Source organism: Gopherus flavomarginatus, chromosome 1, assembly GCF_025201925.1.
Source record: "Gopherus flavomarginatus isolate rGopFla2 chromosome 1, rGopFla2.mat.asm, whole genome shotgun sequence".
NCBI classification, from domain to species: Eukaryota; Metazoa; Chordata; order Testudines; family Testudinidae; genus Gopherus; species Gopherus flavomarginatus.
Window position 1 is genome coordinate 120491413 of NC_066617.1, and position 22265 is coordinate 120513677.

The window sequence follows — 22265 nt, forward strand, 5'->3', positions numbered from 1 at the left end:
GAATAGAAGATTAGGAATTTTAGCAGATAGCAAATAGAAAGTGCCATTGCATAGTCCTTTACATAAGAACATAGGAACGGCCATACCGGGTCAGACCAAAGGTCCATCTATCCCAGTATCCTGTCTACCAACAGTGACCAATCTAGGAGCTCCAAAGAGAAAGAACAGAACAGATAATCACCAACTGATCCATTCCCTGTTGCCCATTCCCAGCTTCTGGCAAACAGAGGCTAGGGACACCATCCCTGCCCATTGATGGACCCATCCTTCATGAATTTATCTAGTTCTTTTTTGAACCCTGTTGTAGTTTCAATTCTGTTAGAGTTCCAGTTGTCTTCTCTTATGACTAGAAAGCTCTATAAGGGCAACATTGAGATTTGCCCTACATAGCCTGGTAGTACTGGCTGAGTAGGGAATCACTGTTCTGTGGCTGATGGGGTATCAGGCTCCGTGGGGCTGCTACTGCCTTCCCCAGTGCAGGTGCAAAGAAAGTGGGCAGACCAGACAGAAGAATAAATATATTGGCCTTCACTATATGTCCTGGGACACTTGCACAATTCAGGCCTGCTTCTCCACTGCTTTGCACTTTGTGTAGTCTTTTGCCCCTGTGCACAGTGTGTGTGTAATGCTGCCACATCAGAATGGTCGTGTAACCCAGCCTAACACAGTGGGGTGTTTTGTTCCCCACCCCACCCCACCCCAGTAGCCAGACCACCTAAAGAGGTGTATGAGTTTGCTAAGGAACCTGGATTCTTCAGCACAGGTAACAGAGGCTCAATTTGACGCAGGATGAAGAATCCTCACTAGAGCTGGGTAAAATATTTTTTAATCATAAATTTGCCAAAAAATGTATTTTTCAGAACACGGAAGTTATTTGCAAATTGAAGTAAAAAATGGGGGAGAGAAATTGAAAAAGTCAAAAGTTTGTTTTGGTCATTTCAAATGAAATGTTTTGACTTTTCATTTCAAATAGTTTCATTTTGAACATTTGGAAATGAAACCCTTTTTTTTTTTTTTCATTTTGAAATGGTGTTTCTTTTCCAAATGTAGCTAGATTTAAAAAAAGGGAGGGAGTAAAAAGCACCCAAAACCTACATGAAATGAAAAACTGAAAAAAACTCATTTAAGGTCAAGTGAATTGTTTTCTTTGGCTTGAAACACATTTGTTCATTTATTCCATTTCAATGAGGAAAAACTGAAAAATAAAATGAGTTTTGATTTGAACTGATTGTTTTAAATTTTATTTTTTGTTCATCCCCTGAAATGAAAAATTCATTATTTGCTCAGTCCTGGTCCGCACGCAAATATTTGAATGTTGCATGACAATGTTCAGTGGAAAAGATGACAGTATCTCAGAATCTCAATCTAGTTGCCCATTTGGAATAAACATTTAGAAGGGAAGGGGATAGTTGGCAGGATTGAACTGGAGATCTCTGGAGCTTAGTGTATAATCCTCTACTGCATGAGCTAAAAGCCAACTGGCTATTAGCTGAGACAGTAGAGCAGATTCCTTAATTACTCTCTCTGGAAGTGGTCTGGGTGCCACTTGCTGAGCCAGAACACCACACCCTGAAAATGTGTGGGTTACAATAGCATTAACATAAAAAGACTACAAGGGTGGGAATTAAGATGGATTCAGCACTGGTTAGGGTATCAAAATTAAACTAAAGAGTCTCAGTTGCTTCTGGTTTTTCCATGACTCTTTTGCTGCCCCAACTAACTGCTCCGAACCTCGCTCCTCTCCAAAAATATCACAAGTAATGCCATGAAGTGGTTTGTGCCACAAGTCTGTACTGTACAGTGAGCAAGAAGGAATCCAATGGGAAATTGTATTTTTATGCAATCATGCTCATTTTACAAATGTTTACAATTTCCTTGATATTTATCTGTATTGAAGGCATAGAAACTGTCATTGGAGAGGAGAGGCCTTTTCCTTAAGCATTACAAAATGCAGCCAGAAAGAACATTTGAGAAATGCAGCTTCATATGTTTAGAATGAACAGTAAAATACTTCCAAATTCAGTTACTTGGAAAACTTCGTGCCTTACGAGTTCTGTGATAAAGTGGCAAAAGCCCAAAACAGTCAGGGTGCATCAGAGGTCCCACAAAGACTTACATTTCTGTGTCTCTTGCATTATCTGGAGTGGCTGGTCTTCAAGTGCTAATGGAGCTAAGCTCTATCAATATAATGTGACAACAGAATATGGAAAAAACCTTGAAACCATGATAAGAACAAAAATGGATGCACAGGCATCTGCCTGCCTCTGCAGAGAGCCTGACACAGGAGCTCAGAGAGGTGTGAACTGCCCCGTTCATCAAAGTGGGGTAACTCCGATGCCAAGTGATGGTGATATATATTTCTAGATTTTCAACTATTTCACTGCTGATCAAACTAAGCAAGAAAAGAGTGGGAGGATTGCAGATCTGCATAATCTACCCCGGGGTGTCATCTCAATTTCATGGTGAGAGTGGATGTCATTAAGGAACTATTCACACTCCCATGGCCAGTATCTGACCCTTGGGGCTAAAAGACCAGATGCCACCAATCCCACAGAGCCCAGCTAGACATTTACCTGTTGAAATCCTGGGAAGGTTGGTGGGCGCACACCAAGAACAAGTAGGGCGAAGTGGGGGTAAAGAGTTACCTCCCTTGGTATGCATGGTGCTTCTCCCTCTGCTGGGGGCAGACACAGGCAGATATCACTGTCTCAGTTCTATTCAGTGGATAATCTCAAGCTTTTCTTTGCAGCCATGAGGGACAGAAACATTTATTTTTAAAGGACAGCTGAAATTGACATAATCACGACTGGGATCCAGGCATGTGGCTATTGTGCCTCCATCTTAATCTGGTCATATCCAGTGGTGTAGCTGAACCTTACAGAGAGCCCAAAGGGGAACCCAGCAGAGCATGTGTGCTCATGGTTTTTACACCTGCACAATCTGCTATAAGTAGCATCTCATATAGGCAGAGCTTGGATTGTGGGCAGGATTTGGGGCAGTACCACCACCTTTTTTCCAGTTCAATCCAATTCCAATTCAAACTCTGAGGGAGAACAATGAAGGGGTGACAAAAGGATAAACACTCTTTTCTCTCACCCTTCCCTGAAACAGAAAGTGGCACATGTTCCCTTTTTTCTGAAAGGGAGATAAAGGTGGAGAAGGGCAAGTTCTTCCAGTTACCCTACCCAACTCTTGTTCCCCAACAAAATGCTTCACTTTCTATCTAAGGTATTTATATAGCCCTGATTGTCAGAGTATCTGAGTACCTCACAAAACTTCTGTGGAGTAAGGAAGCCATATTATCCCCACTATACAGAGGGGAAACTGAGCCAATGAGCAGCTAAGTGACTTGCACAAGGTCACACAGGAAGTCTGTGGCAGAGCATAAAATTGAACCCAGCTCAAATCCTAGACTAGTATTCTAACCGGTGGAAAAAACTACCTGTCTCCAATATGCCACTCCTTGTTCCTGTGTGCCAGTTTTTACTTTGAAACTATGGCCAACATGCAGGTGAATCAGGCACATTGCTATCTGCAACCTTAGCACCAGAGATAGTTTATATTTGGCTGATTTTTTATTTGTTCAGGTTTTTTATGTTTTTTTTTAGAGTTTTCATAAAATGAAAAGTTCCATTTCAATTTTTTATCCTTTTCTCTAACCTTTTTAAAAAAACTTTTCTCTCCCTTTTCCCATTGGAAAGGACAATGAAAGTCAATGACTTTTTAAGTCACACAAGTGTTTTTGAAAATGTTACCCATCCTAACTAGCAACTCTTTCTTGGCAGGCTGTGGACTCAAAGTGAGTTCAGCTGGATGACAGCAAAGACCCAGTGCAATTAATTGGAATCACCTTTGGGAAATAACTCACTCCCAACCTTTGCAGCCTCAAAGGATTTCCACTCTCCTATTGGTTAGCAAAGCCTTCTTTTCACTGATTACCTGAACTGTCAGTCCTGAGTATTTCACTCCCTTCCCTCACAATTACATCACCAGAGGTGTATAAAAACTGACCAGGTGGTGAGTAGAGTAAAGCAGTGCCTGAAGTACTAAGAAAGGTTAGTAGGTTGGTTCTTGAAGGAGGGGAACTTGTTGGTGAGGCTTTTTAGTTTTTCTTTTTGTTTATACAATCCTTGGTCAGGGCTTTGTACTTCTGTGACTAGTAGATGTTTGGATGAGTAAATGTATGTATTAAGAGCTGTGGGTAGGACAGGTGGTAGAAAGTTGGGTCTGAGGAACTTAATACTCTTTGGCCTTAAGCCCCTTAGCTGATGCCTTTAATAGAAACTCATAGTACAGAGTGGCTGCAAAATCTTCCATTATCTGAGAAGGAATCCTCCTGCTTGCTTTCTCCTTAGCTGTAGCAGAACTGAAATATTTCTTGCTCTTCAAAAAAGCAGTGACAATGTATTTAGCTCACTATTCCTCTATATATTCCCCGTTAATCTGATGAGGGCCCTGCCATTCCTTCTACTCCTACTTTGGAGTAGAAACCACTCTTGTTGTAAGGAAAAGTTACAGCACCCTAAACTTGTAACTTCAGAACTTTCTTCTTGCCCTTTTCAGGTATATCTGATTATACCATGGCTTCTAATGGAAAAGACACAACTATGGCATCCCCAGAGCATGGAGAGGAAGAGCAACAGGTAGGTGCTCCCTCTTAAGCATTGCTGGTTCAACATGTGAATATGAAAGATGGCTGGCTGTTATCTGGTAGCAGGCTTCACATACGCCCACCCTGGTGTCTAGAGACTTGTGCAGTTGCTCTTCCAGATGCTGCAAAATAGCCTGGTTTATAATGATATTTAAAATTTCTTCTTGCCTTAGTTAACCTAGTGATCCAGTTTCAGTATTAACTTCAAAAGTAGCTGTTGGGCTTCTTCAAATTTTTGACCATTCAAGAATCCTTTGATTGGGGCTATCGCATCACGGGTATAACCACTTGAAAAAGTAAAGGTTCAGCCCCAGTATAGAACATTGCCTCCCTGACTCATTGTTCTGTCCCTTGCCTCACTAGAATGTCTTGAGGAGGGTGGCCAGTTTACCTTTAGTCAACTCTGCCTGTGATCTGGCTGCCACTGCCTATGCTTCCACCAAGGAGAGCCATCCCTATGTGAGGTCCATCTGTGACATGGCAGAGAAGGGAGTGACCTCCATAACCAGTGCTGCAGTTAGCAGTGCACAGCCAGTTGTAACTAAACTTGAACCTGAGGGTGAGTAAAGCATATATGCAGACCTTTCTGTTTGTGTGGTGCAATTTCTCAACAGTAGGCGCTTCACACCCTGTCTGGAAGCTTCCATCTCTAAAACTCCGGTGCATGAAGATCAGTACTGGAGGAGAAGCTGGCAGTGGGGGTGGTGTGACCATAGAGGAATAATACAGTAGCCCATGCATGTAAGCTAACATCTCCCAGAGGCTAACACAGGACTTTGCTTACACTAATTACTATTGCTGAACCTGCCCTCACTGTAGCCAGGAGGTAAGATTAGTTCTAAGCTCTTGGCTTTTAAGGAGCAACACCCTTTGAAAGGTACCTAATTGCAAAATGAGATCTCCTCATTCTGCAGCCAGAGAATCTCAGAATCTAGGCTGGTCCAATAGAATATTACCTCACTCACCTTGTCTGATATCTCTGGACCAACATGGCTGCTACAACACTGCAGACAGATTACAACTACTACTTTTTTTTTTCTTAACTAGCTGCTTAGAGGCAATAGCTCAACAGCAATGGCTGCTCCCTAACTCGAGTCCTTCATGAGAACAGTTGGTTGGACTTATTGCAGCCAAGGCATTGCAAAAACTTCTTGGTGCCTTCCAGAGGGATGTTTGATCAAAAAGCTTCAGAGCTGTAAGACTATGGGGTGAGATCATTGCACTTTATTCAGAACATAAGAACCTTTCCCTTGGAGAGGAAGCCTGGAAAGTGAAGCCTAGACTGCTTGGTAAGAGACATTTGTGCAGTAAGTATAGATGGGAGGAGAGAGTGTTCAGATGCTAGTCATACTTACCTTAATTCAGTTGCCCAATTAGGATGCATGGGAGCAAATATAGAACTATGAACTATTGAAGGAACACTATTTTTCATAGAAAATTTTTACAAAAGAGCTCATAACTTGGGGGAGAGGGAGGGAACCACCTTACATGGGGAAGGAAGGGGGGACATGTGGAGCACCTACAACCCAGAACAATTGCTGCCTGAACATATTGGAGAACTGAAGCTCTCATTACAGATGTGAGCCCGGTTCTGTAAATATTACAATAGCAAATTGGAGCTAATAAGAAACCGAACTCTGGTTTTTCTATAGGGACAACAGAGGAGGAGTGCGTTTCTGAAGTACCTGACAAAGTGGAGGAGAATCTACCAGTCCTTCAACAGACTGCTGATGAGGTAACTTTCACCACCCTCTCACTAGACAAAACATCATGCCTTTATGAAAGGGATGCCAATAATGGGATGCTTCCTCCAGCAGAGGAACACTCCATACTAAAAGTGGTCAAGAGGCAGGAGCTAGTGTCTCAATAGAACTCTGGTCTGATGCTTAACAGCAAGATGCAGTTCTTCCCCTGAAGATTTGACCTATGGGGCAGAGCAGGTGGTAATCCCCTCCCCAACCTCCATTTCTGGGTAAATGTAGTGGTATCACCCTGAATTACTGTACAAGATCTTGCTTGATCACTCTTCTCTAGGCTACATCTGAGACACAGGAGTTGACCTCTGTCAGTCTGGAAGAGGTCAAGGAGACCATGATCAGAGTGGTAGATATGACCAAAGAGGCTGTGCAGGACAGTATGAAGACCACCAAATCAGTGGTAACTGACAGCATGAGCACAGTTGTGGAATCAAGAATGGGCCATTTGGCCATAAGTGGAATGGAAGCAGTGCTGGAGAAATCTGAAGAGCTCTTGGATCACTATCTTCCCATGACAGATGATGAACTAGGTCAGAACACACACATGAGTGCCAGGTCTATTATCTTAAATTTTAGGGTAATCCTCCTTTTGGGCCAAACATCTCTCTAGGCTTCTCAATCTTATCTGGCACCGAATGCAGGCTCATTCTACAGCCTTTCCATAGCTGAGATTGAGGGTTAAGACTTTAGTCGGTGGGCATGTAATCATGTAAAATGACTAGAGCAACAAGTGGGGACAGGGTGGTACTAGAAGGAATGATGGTCATGACTATTCATTAGTCACTCATTACTAAGATTTTGCATAATTTGACAATGCTGTGTGGCATGTGGGTTTTTGCCTTAAGGCTGAAGCTACCTCTGTGGTACTTGATAGGTGCAAGACCAATGCTTGTTATAAGGGAGCTTAAGATTTAGCAGATCAGTATGGCTTGTACGCCTTTCACCATCTCTTAACCTGAAAGGGTGAACAACCTGAACTCTCTTCCCTCTAGCTGAACTTGCTGAATCTGTGGAAGGGGCTGAAGTGTCTTCAGCACAACCACAAGAGCATCGGAGTTACTTCGTGCGTTTAGGTTCCCTGTCAACTAAATTTCGCCAACGTGCCTACCGCTACTCCCTAAACAAGATGAGACACACCAATCAAAGCATCAGAGAGGCTCTTTCCCAGCTTCATGAAACCATGGGACTGGTAGGAACTCAACTATCTCTTACAACTGATGCCTTTCAGGGCAGGGAACACTCTAACCACACATGTATAGAATGTGGTACAATGAGGCTTAGGCTTCATTCATAGTTGTGCTGTGTAACTAGATCCTTCTGCTCTTGATGCATTGAACATACCACACTGTGGGGTGAAGGCATGTCAAACAGCGCAACTAGAATAACTGATGTGCAAATGTCTCATCTCTGGATATGCTTAATCCACTTCTAGATTGAATACCTTAAGCAAGGGGTTTCTCTCCAAGAAGTCCAGGAGAAGTTCCATCACATATGGCTGAGCTGGAATAGAGAGCAGCCAGAACGCAGTGAAATCAAGGATCTGGCAAAACCAGAGGTATGTACATTTTGGGTGTGCATGGAGGGGGTGGGGTGGGGTCAGCTGTGGTCTGAGAAGTTATTCTAGGTCTTGCAGGGTGGCTAATTACATCTCTGGATAAGTAGCTCAAACTCAGGTGATTTGTGTGTTTTTTTTGTTTTTTTTGTTTTTAGGTTCATTACAAAGTTGCTCCCTTTTTTGCCAAATGAGTGGCTTCCTTGCTTAGACTTTCTTAAAGTGATGTCACACCAGCAAGGTCTGTGCCCAAGAAGCATAGTCACTTTGGATTCATGCTTACTACTTTAAACCTCTGCACAGCCTGAAAACTGACTGTAGATCATGGGTTTGCAACCAGTGAAACCCCTGTTAACTTGGCTTAGCTCTCTTCTGAGCTACCTTACATGGCTTATTGCCTCTGTTAGCCTCCATTATCACAAGTGGCTTCTCTTAGGGAGGCACAACTTGGCCTCTTTATGTATCCTGAAAGAGCATGGCATACCCATTGCGGACCTTGTTGGTGCCAATGGTCTTTCCATCAGACCTCCTTGACTGCCAGTAGTACCTTGCAGCATAACTTGCTGCCTTACAACATCACCCGAGGCAGTGGCAAGTTTGATCCTTATTGTGTTCTAAACACTAGAATTAAACTTCTATTTCTCCAACAGATGGAGTTTGAGACCCTGGCTATGTCCCGCAGCATTATCCAGCAGCTGCAGGATGCCTGCCAGATGCTAGTAGCCAGCATTCAAGGTCTCCCCACCAACTTTCAGGATAAGGTGAAACAGATGTATCACAACATGGAAGAGCTTCATGCATCCTTCTCCACTGCCCATTCCTTCCAGGATCTCTCCAGCAGCCTCCTAACCCAGAGCCAGGAGATGGTGACCAAGGCCCAGGAATATGTAGATGAGCTGATGGCATACGTGATGGAGACTACTCCTCTGTCTTGGGTTGTGGGACCCTTCATCCCATTGGGTAAGGGGTCTGCAGATGCCATTGAACCAGAAAACCAAGAAAAGGAGGCTTCAGAAGCCTGCAAGTCTAAGGAGGCCCTGTGACCTAGAAACCTGAAACTTCAACTGCTAAGGAAGAAAGCACATTCATTCGGTCTTCCTTCTGACTTGATGTGTACTAGCATATATCGAAGACACCAGTGGCTATTACTCATCTGCACTGTGCCTAAATCTCTCCTAATGTCTGGAGGTGTTGTGTGACTGCTATAATGTAGATCACTTCTCAGCTCAGATACTACTTGTTTGTGTTATCACTGTCTTCAAAATAAAATGTCACTTCATTTGAATGAAGGTTGAATGTGCTCTTTCTAAGAAGTCTGTCCAGTTCTATAGTCGACATCTGTGCCTGCAGTTAGTCATGCTATATGTAGCCTTGTTTGCCAGTAGCAGCAACCACTGGCATTCATCTGTAGATGACACATAAAAGCCTGGGAAGCTTACCCCCTGTACCATAGAAACAAATCTAGAGCCTTAATTTCTGAGTAGTTCTAGATCACTACTCACACCTGTAAACATGTTCTCAGTTTCACCAGAAACTAGAGCAGAAATAAGTGTTGCTCTTATGGCTGTGGTAGAACTGCACTGGGGGCTTCAGGTTGCTTTTCAGAAGTTGCGAAGAGTGCAGTTGGTTAAAATTCCTACCAGTGGGTTGCTCAGTCCTGGCCTCTGCCCCAGGAGAGAACAGGCCTGGGATTTCTTTGCCTAGCTCAAAATAGAGCCCCTCTCGGGATAGCCCTAGGGCATAAATGTCACAGCCCATAAAATACTGGTTACTCGGGTGGGTGGGTGTAATTTCAACCACCTATAAAATCCCTGAGTCTGTATCAAGGCTGCATATTTCCACACTTCACAGCTGGAACTGTGAAAGGCTGTAGATGCAATCTTCCCCCTTAGGAAAGCAGGCCCTTTAAATCCACATCATAGGGTGACAAGTATCAAGGGTAGCAGTGTTTGGTTTTCTGTGGGTACAGACTGCCTGGTGGTACCTTACACGCAGCATTTATTTGGGCATAAGCTATGGTGGGTAAAGGACCATTTCAGATGCCTCCTCAACCCTTTTTGTCATGAAAGGGTGAGTAATTCAGCTTTTTCTCACAGCCTCAGACCTACCTGTCAAATAAGAAAGGCATCAATCCATTGTATGGAAAATACAAAGCAAATCACACTCATTAAAATAAGCACTTTTGAAGTGCCAAAGAAGATGGTACAGTGCCCATAATAGAGAGGCTATGGGTTCTGTTTAGGGCACCACATACCTTGGAAAGCAAAAACATTAGGGCCCTTGTGCTTAAAGGTATTTAGGCATTGCTCCACTCAACCTTGCAGGACCTCACTGAGACAACTTTCATTTACAAATGATAGCAACACCACAGTGCTGATATGACAAGTCTCATTGTCAATGAGTGACATTGCTGTCACATGGGTCTTGCTGAGCAGAGTCTAAAAACTTTTAAAATACAACTGGGCTGCTCTGAACTAGAGTGCTTTAATCTAAAACCCAGGCCAAGCTTGAGTGTGTTTATGATAGCATATTACCTCCTAGGTTCTTTCCAGCTCTGCTACTCCTTTAAGTCATTTCTATGCTTTGTGCCTCTCTAAAAGGGCCACTTGTAGAATAGGGATAGATTCTCTGTAATCATGCAGTATTTTGAAATGTTTATATGCAGTAACGAGCACAAGGGGGCCCAGTTACAGCAGGGTAGCACACAGAGGCCTCAGCTGCAACTATTACAGCTGTGAACCTTCTAATGTGCACAAGTGCTAAAGTTGGCACCATGTAGCTGTATCCAAAGTGAATGGGAGAGAAGCTGTTCCAGATGCATTTTTCTAAGCCACTCTTTCTACAGAGGGAAAACGGATCTAGTGGTTCTGCACTACCTACATTCTACAAAAGCCAGGCTACATTGCCTACGCTAGAAAGAGAGATGCAGCTTATTCCAGCAAAAGTTGGTTGCCAGTATCATTTGACTTCAGTTTACTTATTTCATTTGCTGCAATTGACAGCCTAACTCACACAATTAACTCAACTAAATCATGATTAACAATGTAATTAAGCACTTTGCAAACAATAGAATACCAATTAAATATTTTTGGATGTCCTACATTTTCAAATAGATTTCTATTACAACACAATACAATCTGTACAGTGTTCACTTTATATTTCTTACAAACTGTGGACTCTAAAAAAATATTTTTCAATTCTACAATACTCTACTACAATCTCTATCAGAAAATGCAACATATAAATGTAGACTTTTTTTTGGGGTGGGGGTTACATAACTGTTCTCAAAAACAAAATCTAAAACTTTACAGCCTACATGTCCACTCAGTTCTACTTCTTATTCTGCCAATTGATAAGACAGACAAGTTTGTTTACATTTATAGGAGATGCTGCTGCCTGCTGCTTATTTACAATGTCACCTGAAAGTGAGAACAGGTGTTCACATGGCACTTTTGTAGCTGGTGTTGCAAGGTATTTATGTTCCAGATATACTAAACATTCATATGCCCCTTCATGCTTCGGCCACCATTCCACAGGATATGCTTTCATGCTGATGGTGGTGGTTAAAAAATAATGCATTAGTTAAATTTGTGACTGAACTCCTTGGGGGGGACAGTATATCTTCAGCTCTGTTTTACCCACATTCTGCCATATATTTCATGATGTTAGCAGTCTTAGATGATGACCCAGCACGTTTGTTTTAAGAACACTTTCACTGCATATTTGACAAAATGCAAAGAGGGTACCAATGTGAGATTTCTAAAAATAGCTACAGCACTTAACCCAAGGTTTAAGAATCAGAAATGCCTTCCAGAATCTGAGAGGGACGAGGTGGGGTGCATGCTTTCAGAAATCTTAAAAGAGCAACACTCAGATGCAGAAACTACAGAACTCAAAACACCAAAAAGGAAAATCAACCTTCTGCTGGTGGCATCTGACTCAGATAATGAAAATGAACATACATCCGTCCACTCTGCTTTGGATAGTTATTGAGCAGAACCCGTCAAGAGCATGGATGCATGTCCTATAGAAGATGAAGGGACATATGAATTTTTAGTGCATCTGGGACATAAATAGCTTGCAATGTCAGCTACAATAGTGCCATGCAAATGCCCACTCTCACTTTTAGGTGACAAACCAGAAGCAGCCAGCATTATCTTCTGCAAATTGTATCCATGTTTGTTTGTCTGAGCGATTGGCTGCACTAGGACTGAGCGGACTTCTAGGACAAAGTTTTACACTGTTTTATTTTCAATGCAGTTATTTTTTGTACATTCTATATTTGTAAATTCAACTGTCATGATAAAGAGATTGTACTACAGTACTTGTATGAGGTGAATTGAAAAATACTATTTTTGTTCTTCACAGTGCAAATATTTGTAATAAAACTATAAAGTGAGTATTATACACTTTGTATTCTCTGTTGTACTTGAAATCAATATATTTGAAAATATAGAAAACATCCAAAAATATTTAAATAAATTGTATTCCATTATTGTTTAACATAATTACAATAATTTTTTTAATCACATGATTAATCGTGATTCATTTTTTAATCGTTTGACAGCCCTAGAAGTAAGCTATATTTGCATAGGGCTTTCTTCCCCAGTATATCTGCATCTATACAGGGTGCTTTTGAGAGCATAGCATTCCTAATTGACAGTTATGCCAGCAAAAGGCAGACTAGACAAGATATTTATTAACCTTGCAGAATTCCTTATGTATGCATAAATGACCTTTAATAACTCCTTAACTATTATCCCAAGATACCTATCTCTCTCTTTCCTGAAATGTTACCAGTTCTTCCCCCAACCTTGTGAGGGAGAAGAAGGGAGAAAAAAATAATTAGAAAAAGTTTGACTTAAGATTGGACTCATGTAACTTAATGCATATTAGTTAAGTGATTTAAACTCAGCTATTTTCCTAGTGCAGACCCGGGACAACATCTTTAACGTATTAGCTGGTCAATTTCTAGCCTAGGCTCCTGTATCTATATTAAGAAAAAAAGGTTGACTTCAGTTACCATGGTGTAGCTGAATCTGAAGTAAATTCAAAATTTTCCCTACTTAAGGCAAACCCTACAGAGTGTTTCACAGTTTCAGTTAAGATGTTTGGGAATTATGATAAACCAAATCAAAAAGGTAAATTTTCAAGAAGTGAAAATACCTCTTGTTATATGCAGAGCTCCCAAATACCATCTCCAGTTTGCCTCAAACTTTTGAGACAAATTCCACCGTGGCAGATGAAAAATGTCATAGAGCTTGGTTTATTTCTGGTCAATTTAGGGTTAAAACTTTGTGCAACAGAGAACAAATATTTGCAGGACATAGGTATAAGGCAAAAAGGTGCAAAACAGGCTGATTATGGAAGGCCAGCATCTCTAGCTATTAAACTGCATTAACACTCTACTACAAATAATTAGCATAATTACAACATAGTATTCTAAAACTTGTGAGAGACTTTAAATGATCCATAGCAAATCAGCTGGGAAACCACACACCACTCCTCCTTTAGTGTCTAGTGTGTGTTAGCAAGGAAAAAACAGCTTCTCCTAATCAGCAATAGTTGCTAGTCAGGGTGTGGTATCCTAGAAGAGTCCAGTTGAATGAAAGAATAGTGCCAGTCAAAGAAATAGATAGGCTACTTCATACATTATTTTAATTAACTATCTTTCTCTTTCAGGTCTCCAAGATTTTGGAGTAACTTTTTGTAGTGAGACTGACTTTGGGGGTTGATAAGTTTTTTTCTCTTTTCCCTTTCTCTCCCCACACCCACCCCATCCCTGCGTTAGCTTCCTTTAGAGACAGTATTTTATATCAAATATTTTGATCTCCTCCTAATCTGAAGTACAGTACTCACTGTTTCTTTTAGGCAACACAGTTTCAGATTTCTCATATTTCTATGTTCAATAATTAAAGGGGTTCTGATGTTTGAATTTTCATAACAAGAAATTGTTGACTTTCTTCCATTTTAGTGTATATCTGTGCTCCTTATATTATTGTTCTTGGAGGGATCGGTTGTAAGTTAACTTTCTCTCTGAATGTTGTGTGAAATCTTTATCTTGCTACAGGTCTGAAGTGAAATGGGAAGATCTAAAACTAGCTCAGATTACAGCTATTGCTACTATCAAAAGATACAGGAGAAAAATGGTTATTGCCATGTGTTGCTTTGCTATTTTTATGTCTACTGTAATTGTATTCGGACTGCCTAGGTGTGGCCTCTAACTACGTGGCTTGAAGACGGAGTTGAAATGAAGGTGGATTTTATTGGTTTGTCCGTCTGTCCACTAATCCCAATCCTGGACTCTGTCAAGCCTGCCTTACATCCTTTAAGAGCTGGTTGTTGTTGTTTTTGTGTATTTAAAAAACACATTTGGATATGATGCATCTCCCCTTTTTATTCTTTTGTCTGCTTTAGATCCTAGTTGTAGTAGCTTCTTGTAAGAAGGGTACAGTTGGGACTTGCTTTCTATGAAATGCAGTGATAGAAAGGATGTCATGTTCTTGTACTGCAGTGTTTTGTTTGTATGGTGCTGGGTTACTGTTTACTCTGCCATTTGGACTTACAATAATTTTTCTTGCTTTTCAGTTTCATCTGACTAGAACACGTCTTCAAAAGCCAAATAAGAACTCAAAGCAGATAGGTGCCTTCAGTAGACATTTAGGCTCCTACAAGTAAATTACTGATCTTAACTCTTGGGTGTTAGCCACCCTTTGACTGTTCAACTCAGTATCATTACACTCTAGAAACCAGTCACATTATACAGTCCTTGTCATTGTTGTAGTGGCTTCAGAAAAATCTAGAGCTGGTCAGAGAATGACAGTTCAGTCTCACGAAAACTTTTGAGGTTTCAGTATTTGTTTTTGTCCTACATTAGAATGAAAACACAACTTTGGAATGCATTTGCAAAATAGACTTGTGTTAAAAATGTGTCTTACAATCAGAAAGCTCAGTTTTTTTATCTCTCTCTCTCTCTGGTCAGAAGTGACCAGGGAGCCCTGGATATGAGGCCTTCCCATCAGAAACTTTGTTGAAACTGCTAAGTTTCTGTGGAATGTTCTGGTTTTGACTAAATAGCATACTGAGGTGAAATTACATTTAGTTGAAAATGTTCCCATCAGCTCTAGAAAAAACATGAAATGCTGTGTGATAGATCCAAACCAGTGCGGTACAGGAGTCTGGTAGAGGGCAAATATACTGGTCACTGGATGAGTAGTTTTCTGTTCCCTGAGTGACCAGAAGAGAGGCTCCACTAGAGTAATCAGGAACCTGCTAGAACCATTAAGGCAGACAGTCTTAATTGATCAGACACAGGAGAAGTTGTCCCAGACTGTGGGGAAGATCACTGAGGTGAGCAAATCTGCCAATAAGCGCAGGACCCACCAAGGTAGAGGAGGAACTTTGTCACAGCTGATAATTGTAGATGATGTTGAAGCACAATGCTACTCCCAGATGTTGTTATGACTCAATCAACCACATTTTATTAACAATAGTCATTTCTGATGACGGGCAGTTCCTGGAAGAGCTACGTGTCCAATCTGAGCTGAATGACCCTCTAGCTTTCAAAGTGGAAGACCCTAACTATTAAGGGAACCTGGAAAGAGAACTGGGGAGAGGGAATGATCTTATGCCCCTCTCTTTTTTTCTGCTTTGTAATACATGGAAACAACATGATACTTTTGGAGAGGTCAAAAAAGTAAAATCCTTTTATCTTGGTTGGCGATCTTTTGACATTTTAACCCTTCTCTCACTGAGATTCTAATTTTCACACAGAGACAGTAAACTGGACAGCTGAGGGAAAGAGATGTTTAGCCATACTGTTAACTTGTTTCTTAACACCTTTCTGAGTCTGACACATCATACAGCTTGTGGGAAAAGATAGTTATTTTAAAAGATTTAATTCTCCCAATTCAAGGAAGATGTGGAAGTGCACAAGGCTCATTTTCTAAGCACCCCTCTTCTCCTAGGTACTCCAGAAAGCCTAGGGAAATTTAGTCTAATATTTCTAAGATTAAAAACATGCAGAAGTACTCTTCTGCCTCCTCCCCTGCAGTGATACTGTGGAGATACTGGCAAGAAGAATAACAAAGCTGTTTAAGCCTTCTTTGGAAACGTGATAAGGAAGCAAAAAGTCACACCCAATTTTTAATAAATGCCTCTTCCAGGTCACATCAAACTAGCAAGATAAGTACTCTTACCTTGGCTACTAGACCTCATAGTTAAATAGATCCCTGCAGTGGATACCTAGACTCCTGAAGTAGCTTGATTTAATTTGAGTCTTCAGCCCATAGAGACTTCTATTGTCAATATCCACAGCAGCTCCAGAGGGACTGATTTCCTGGAAACATAGGTGATTCAATCTCCACAGTGACCGTCCTTCCTCCAACTCAATGACATGATGCTTCTTTTTGTAGGATGTATTCAGCAAGGTCCTCAGTCAGCTCTTAGTCCATGCTGACCATGGCCTGGGGTCCGTGCTTCTACCTCTGAAAAGGAGCACCACGGAAACATCATATTTGCCCGTGATCCTGCCATCAGTGATATACCCCCAGTTATGACTACACTTGAACCTCAAGGTGAGTAAATCATGAGATGAAGTTGGATTTCTGTACTTATCTCAGAGGTGACATGCAGCTAGAATGTACTGCTTTCTATGTGGAAAACTGACTGTTGTGTGACCTTAGGCAAATTACTTCACATCTCTGACTTGCTTCCCTCCCCACCCTCCTATGAAATGGAGGCAATGCTATGTGAATTCCTTTGTAAATTAGTTGGAGATTTACAGATGAATAGCACTGTGAGCTTACTGTTACCTCACACTCTAGTCAGAACAGAGCTTTAAAGTCGCAATTCTAACTCTGAGATCACAGCAGGATTTGCAAGTGTGGGATGGAAAAGAAAGTGGATTGAGTGTCCTCTAGAGTTTCATGAATTGGATATTGTAATATTTGGCACAGATGGGAAGGGGGGCTGGAGGTACATTTTAGAAGAAGGGATAGAAATGTGTTGCTTGCAACATGACTTCATGGAAATGTCTGCAGAGCAAAAGTGTCAACATGTTGCTCTTGCTCACTTTGTCTGCTGCAATTGTAATATGGCCTTGAGAAGAGCCTACCAGAAATTATGGTAAGGCTGATATTGTAGGGTCCTGTGACTCAAACATCTCAATAATTTTTTTATGGTGGGTTTTTGTGTCTGTGTTTGGTTTCAGGTCCGATGGAAACACAGTTTAAGGAACTCAAATTAACAGGAATAGTGTTTTTTTTTCCCTGAAAGATGAAAAATGAGGCAGAAATAAAGGCACAATGTAGAGAAGAGACACACAGAGAGAAAGTGTAGGTGGAAAACTGTAACCAGCTAATTACTTGTGAATCTTTGACCACCATCCCTCCTCTCTGCTCACTAATTCTCCTAGTCTTCTGGGACTTATTTGAACATTCCAAACTTAGGGGTATTTGATGAGTTTTCAAACAAGAAAAGGAAAAAAGAAAAATTGCTTGCCTCTAAAACATTTCCTCTTTCTCTAACTTCCAAAAATGTGGAGCTTCTGTCTCCCAAAATTACTCTGTCTGAGGCCATATTCACCTTGCTATGTCCATCCTTAAAGTCACCTTTTCAGCCCTCTAGGATGAGAATTTTAGAGAATTTAAAAGAGGTGATTCCCAGCTGTTATTAGGGAAGGCACTTTGCTTCTAGCCCTGGAAAGTTTTGATGACTGAAGGTGTAGAGGATCTGGAGAGGCACTTCTATGTAGAGAGTTATTTGAAGTCACTTTTTGGACTTGTGGAGATGGAGACCTTGTGTGTGGAAAGTCAGGTGTAAATCTCGAACACACTAACTGGCTGTGTGGACCCTGCTTCGGTGCAGTAAATTTTACCTAGTGTACAATGACATACTGGTCTTTGAAAGAGTAGCAGATCATTGTGCACTGGGAAACATTTAGTACACGGCAACAAGGTCCATATGACCAGTTAGTGTGCAGCACTGTAATGTGCTGTAGATATACATCCTGGTTTGCCATGCGTTCCTTCTCTCTCTTTCAAGGCAAATCCTTTATAGTTCCTTCAGAGCCCTGGATCATAAAACTGTATTCCCAGCCCATCCTCACACTTCCCCTTGATTACAGCTGGAGTTGTGGGTGCCCAGCATTTATGAAAAATCAGGCACATGGTAATGAAGGCACCTACCGTTACAGAGAGAGAGTGGCCCCTGTAATTCTTTTAAAAACATTTACATTCCCTCACACACTTTCTGTAACTCAGGGTAATGTTCTCACCTCCTGGGGAGACCCTTCACACCACACCGTGTAGTATGTGTAGGGACTGACTCCTTTTTTTTATATAGTGATTTTTTATTACATCTTAATTTTCAAAAACACCATGTACCAACTGTCACGGTTCCTGAGGTAATTGCACCTCTGATCCCTTCATGATCGCCTTGAATGCATCCTCTATAGGTTTCAGACCTCCAGCCATTGTCTTTCTTGAGGAGGAGTTCCATGACACTTTCTGTCTAGACTGGGAATTTAAGCTGCAATTCTTCCTGCCCTTTGGTTTGGTTTTATGTCCAATTGAAATACAGTTTAAAGAAATTGAACTCATGGGAATAGCAAGCCTCACTTCAGTTCAATACCTGCAGCATTGTTCTCTCATGGGCTATGACAGGGTTAACCAGTGAGCATCCAGCCTTCACAAAGCAAGGTATTTGTTCAGAATAAAAGCATTACAGAGAAGACTTCTTAAACAGTGAACAGTTTACACGTCAGACTTGGCTTATGAGGCAGCCATCCATCTTGCACATGGATCGGAACAAAGAACTTCAGATCCTTTCCATAGGGTCTATCCCTCTTGTGGTTGCCATGTGAGTTCATGGGTAAATCGGAGTGACCCACTCTTCCTAAATCAGAGTGGTTGCTTTGTACAGACTTTTTGATTCCTTGTTTGCCAGGCTTCTTCAACCAGTTCATACCATAGAACTAAGCAGTTTCCCCCAAGAGGGGTGAATCTTACCGGCTTGGTCATTTGTATTAATTATCTCTTAGTGACTTTAATTCCTGCAGGAAAGTCCAGTAACTACTCCCTAGCTCAGACCGATACAAATATGACTTTTTAAATTCATACGGTGCTCTCGGAATATTCCATGATTCTATTGCTCAGTTCATAGGTTGACAACTCCTGATAGTTCATTCACATTTATGTGGTGACTTCCCCCGGCACTGCATTGCTTGTCCTGTTCAAGAAAGAAATTAACTCCTTTGCAACCAGAGAGTAACAGAACAAATTGAGAAGGGACCGAGTCATATTTTTAATGACAAAACCAAGTATCCCAGTCCGTACACCCAGCTCATGCTCTTAGTATATTGTATGCATTAAAGATAAATATCTGTTAGAACTTCTCTTTAGACATTCAGCTAGTACCTGTACTTCCACTAGACCCGGGTGAAATGGAATGTCTTAATATGGCTTCTGAAGGGATATTGCTGTGGTGTATTCTTGGTTCAGAGCGAGAAGCATGGTTAGGTCTTGGCACTGGCCAGCATCTTGGAATGCTGATTTAGAAGAATAATCATTCTTGTGTGTTTAGGTCAGAGCCCTGAAAGTGACAGGGAGAAGGCTGGACCATCACAGACCAGCAGCAATGCACATGCTAGTAAACCTGGGCTTTTGGTGGCAGCTCATGCTTTGTCCAGCCATCCTGAGAGTGGGAGCAACAAAGTGAATATTAAATATGGCAGCCATGATGATGAAATCTCAAACCTGGATTTCTCTGGCCTTAAAGGGGAGCATGAAGGAAGTATAATTCCTGTATTTGGCCTTGAGGACAGAGAGAAATCCAGAAGATAATGCTTGTAACAGGTTTGCTGCAGGACCAAGTCATTGTGATGTACTTACTGGGAAGAGCAACCTCAAAGGAGGAGATGACCCCCCAGCAGAGGCACCAGGGGGGCAGTCTTCTCCAAGCCATCAAGCTCAGGAGGAGACAACAAAACTTCAGTTTACAGAAAGTGAGAGGGTCACGTCTGCAACAAGTAAGAGAGTACTGGAGTTCTTAGAAACCAGCCATCGGGAAGACTCTGAGGCCATACAGAGCATGGAAACCCAACTGAGGGGCATGGGGGTAGCCTCAGCTATCATCCATAAACAGCTGGAAGCAATAGTTAATCTCCTCAGCCAGCCTCCAAGGCCTGTCCCTGCACAGCCAGATAGCTCCTTCTCTGCCACACCCTGTGTAGAAAAGGTAGATGCTTCTACATACACTGGTGACAATTGTATATGATCCAGAGAGTGAGTTGTTCTTTGGAGTCATAAGAGATGGCTCCTGCCTGGTGTAGCTCTCATTTGCAGAGAGTGGCAATGGAACAAGCCTTGTTATCAGTCACCATGGCTAGGGAGGGAAGAAGAGAGCATGTGGGGCTTAATCTACATATGGTAACTTGTATCTCTTATAATGCTCTAAATGTTTTATTGGTCAAGATTTTAAAGAATAACAATCCTATGGGGTAGTACTAAATAACGCATGAGGGAAAGCAGCAGATGAGGCATTGTTTGACTAGGATTTTTGAATCTCCACCTGTTGTTGTCTCTCTATTTGATACAAAATGTGTGTTTTTTTTTTTGTTTTTTTTTTCCTGGAGATTTTTGAAAATGTCTCCTAGCAATTAAACTTTGCTATTGATATGAGGCTGAGCATGTGGCTGGTTCAGTTATCCTTAAGTTCTCTTTGGATAAGTCTCTGCCAGGTTGATTTTGTCATCTTGGTCTGATGACTATAGGTCACTTTTCCCCTTGGGTGTATGGTTTCACTGTGATTTGTCAGCAAGAGAGGATGATCCACCATTTGCAGTAACTGTACACAATATGTCAATGGTACCTTTCTCCTGAATGCCTTTTAGGTGCCTGAATCTCCATTTTCATAGAGGGAAATGCACTTTCTGAATCTTGCTTGACCACAGAAGGTACTCTGCCACTGTTAGCGGAAACCATTAGCCCTTCCTTTCTCAAAAGGAGTTGCGGGGTGTGTGTGTGTAAACAATATATTCATACCCTACCATTTGAGGCCATCAGGTGGTCTGTAGAGGAAGACTTTGGGGAGGGATCGAGGAAGAGGAAGTGTTGAGTGAGTGGGAAAGGATTGTGTGAGGACAGAGGACTACATGTCTTGGGGAGGGGGTCCTCTGTAGGTTTCAAGAACCTTCATGAGCATCCTTCCTTTATCACTGCATTTATGGTGCAGCTAATTTACAGCATGCTTGGCTGTGTTTAGGCAGTGGCTTGCATACTGATTGACCCGCCAGCATTCTGAAAAAAAGCCATCAATATTTGGCATTCACTGCCCTAAGTGGCATTGTCTATGCCTTGGTATGTGGCTGCAGCTGAAATAAAACTTGCCGGCGAAAAAGAAGGCAACTTCCTGCATTCAGCATTATATTGTTACACAGCTCCATTGCAGAAGAAATACTTCAAATATTTTTTTAAATCCAGGAATCAACTGACATACCCATGGGAGGCAAAGGATTTGAAAAGCAACAGCTTTCTGTAAAGGAGAACTGAACAAGGAATTCTAGTGCCAGTTCTGCTAATGCTAAACAGAGGTAATAACCTCTCTTCTACTTAAGATTCACCTGTTTATACATTCAAGGATTGCATTAGCCCTTTTGGCCACAGTGGCTCACTGGGATATAATGTTCATCTGATTATCCATTATGCTTTTCTAGTCATTTTCACAACTGGTGCTTACCAGAATAGTCCCCTATCTTGGAAATATGATGTTCATTCTTTGCTCTTAAATGATAATTATTTCCCTATAACAATTGATCATGTCAAAATGGTAAGCTGGGTGCAAGCAAATAGTATCCAAGCAATCAAGATCACTCCGCATCAGTAACCCTCTTCACTATTTATGTTCCTCCAGTCTTTAGAATCTGCAAACTCTTGCAGTAATGACTTGGGGCTTCATTCAAAGGAATTTAGGGCATTGGAATGCTTAGCATTTGCAATGTTCAACTTTTAGGGGCCTACACAATCACAGGAACGCCACTGTAATCCACTAAGAGGAGTGCCAGGAGGACATGGCCCCTCACTTTTTACCAATTGTAGGGGCGAGCAATGGGTGAGGGATCAGAGAGGAGTTAGTGAGTGGGTGGATGGGGTCTTGGGGGGAAGGGATGGAATGAGGGTGGTGGCTCAGGGGGAAGGGGCGGCATGGGGGGTGGGACTACAGTTCAGGTGCCAAGAGCCCCCACCCACTTGTATGCTTTGTGGACAGGAGTAGCAGAAGCTTCCTAAGTTAAGCATCTAGGCTCCCT

The 22265-nt window shown here is 41.7% G+C and overlaps 1 protein-coding gene across 16 annotated transcripts in view; it reads left to right on the forward strand.

Annotated features, from left to right (window-relative positions):
* The window catches only part of LOC127058644 (perilipin-3-like), a 76092-nt gene that overhangs the window by 27283 nt on the left and 26544 nt on the right, over positions 1-22265 (forward strand). The window contains exons 8-11 of one of the 16 annotated variants that reach the window (XR_007776418.1): positions 8611-8920; positions 13643-13690; positions 14031-14109; positions 14549-14570. Coding sequence is in view for 8 of the 16 variants with exons in the window: in XM_050968893.1 (XP_050824850.1) it covers positions 8611-9003 (393 nt within the window). In the remaining 8 variants the exon portion in view is untranslated. Of the gene's footprint in view, positions 1-8610; positions 9246-13642; positions 13691-14030; positions 14471-14548; positions 14600-22265 lie in introns of those variants that run through there. The other 15 variants (XR_007776451.1, XR_007776449.1, XR_007776448.1 and 12 more) reach the window with 15 other exon arrangements.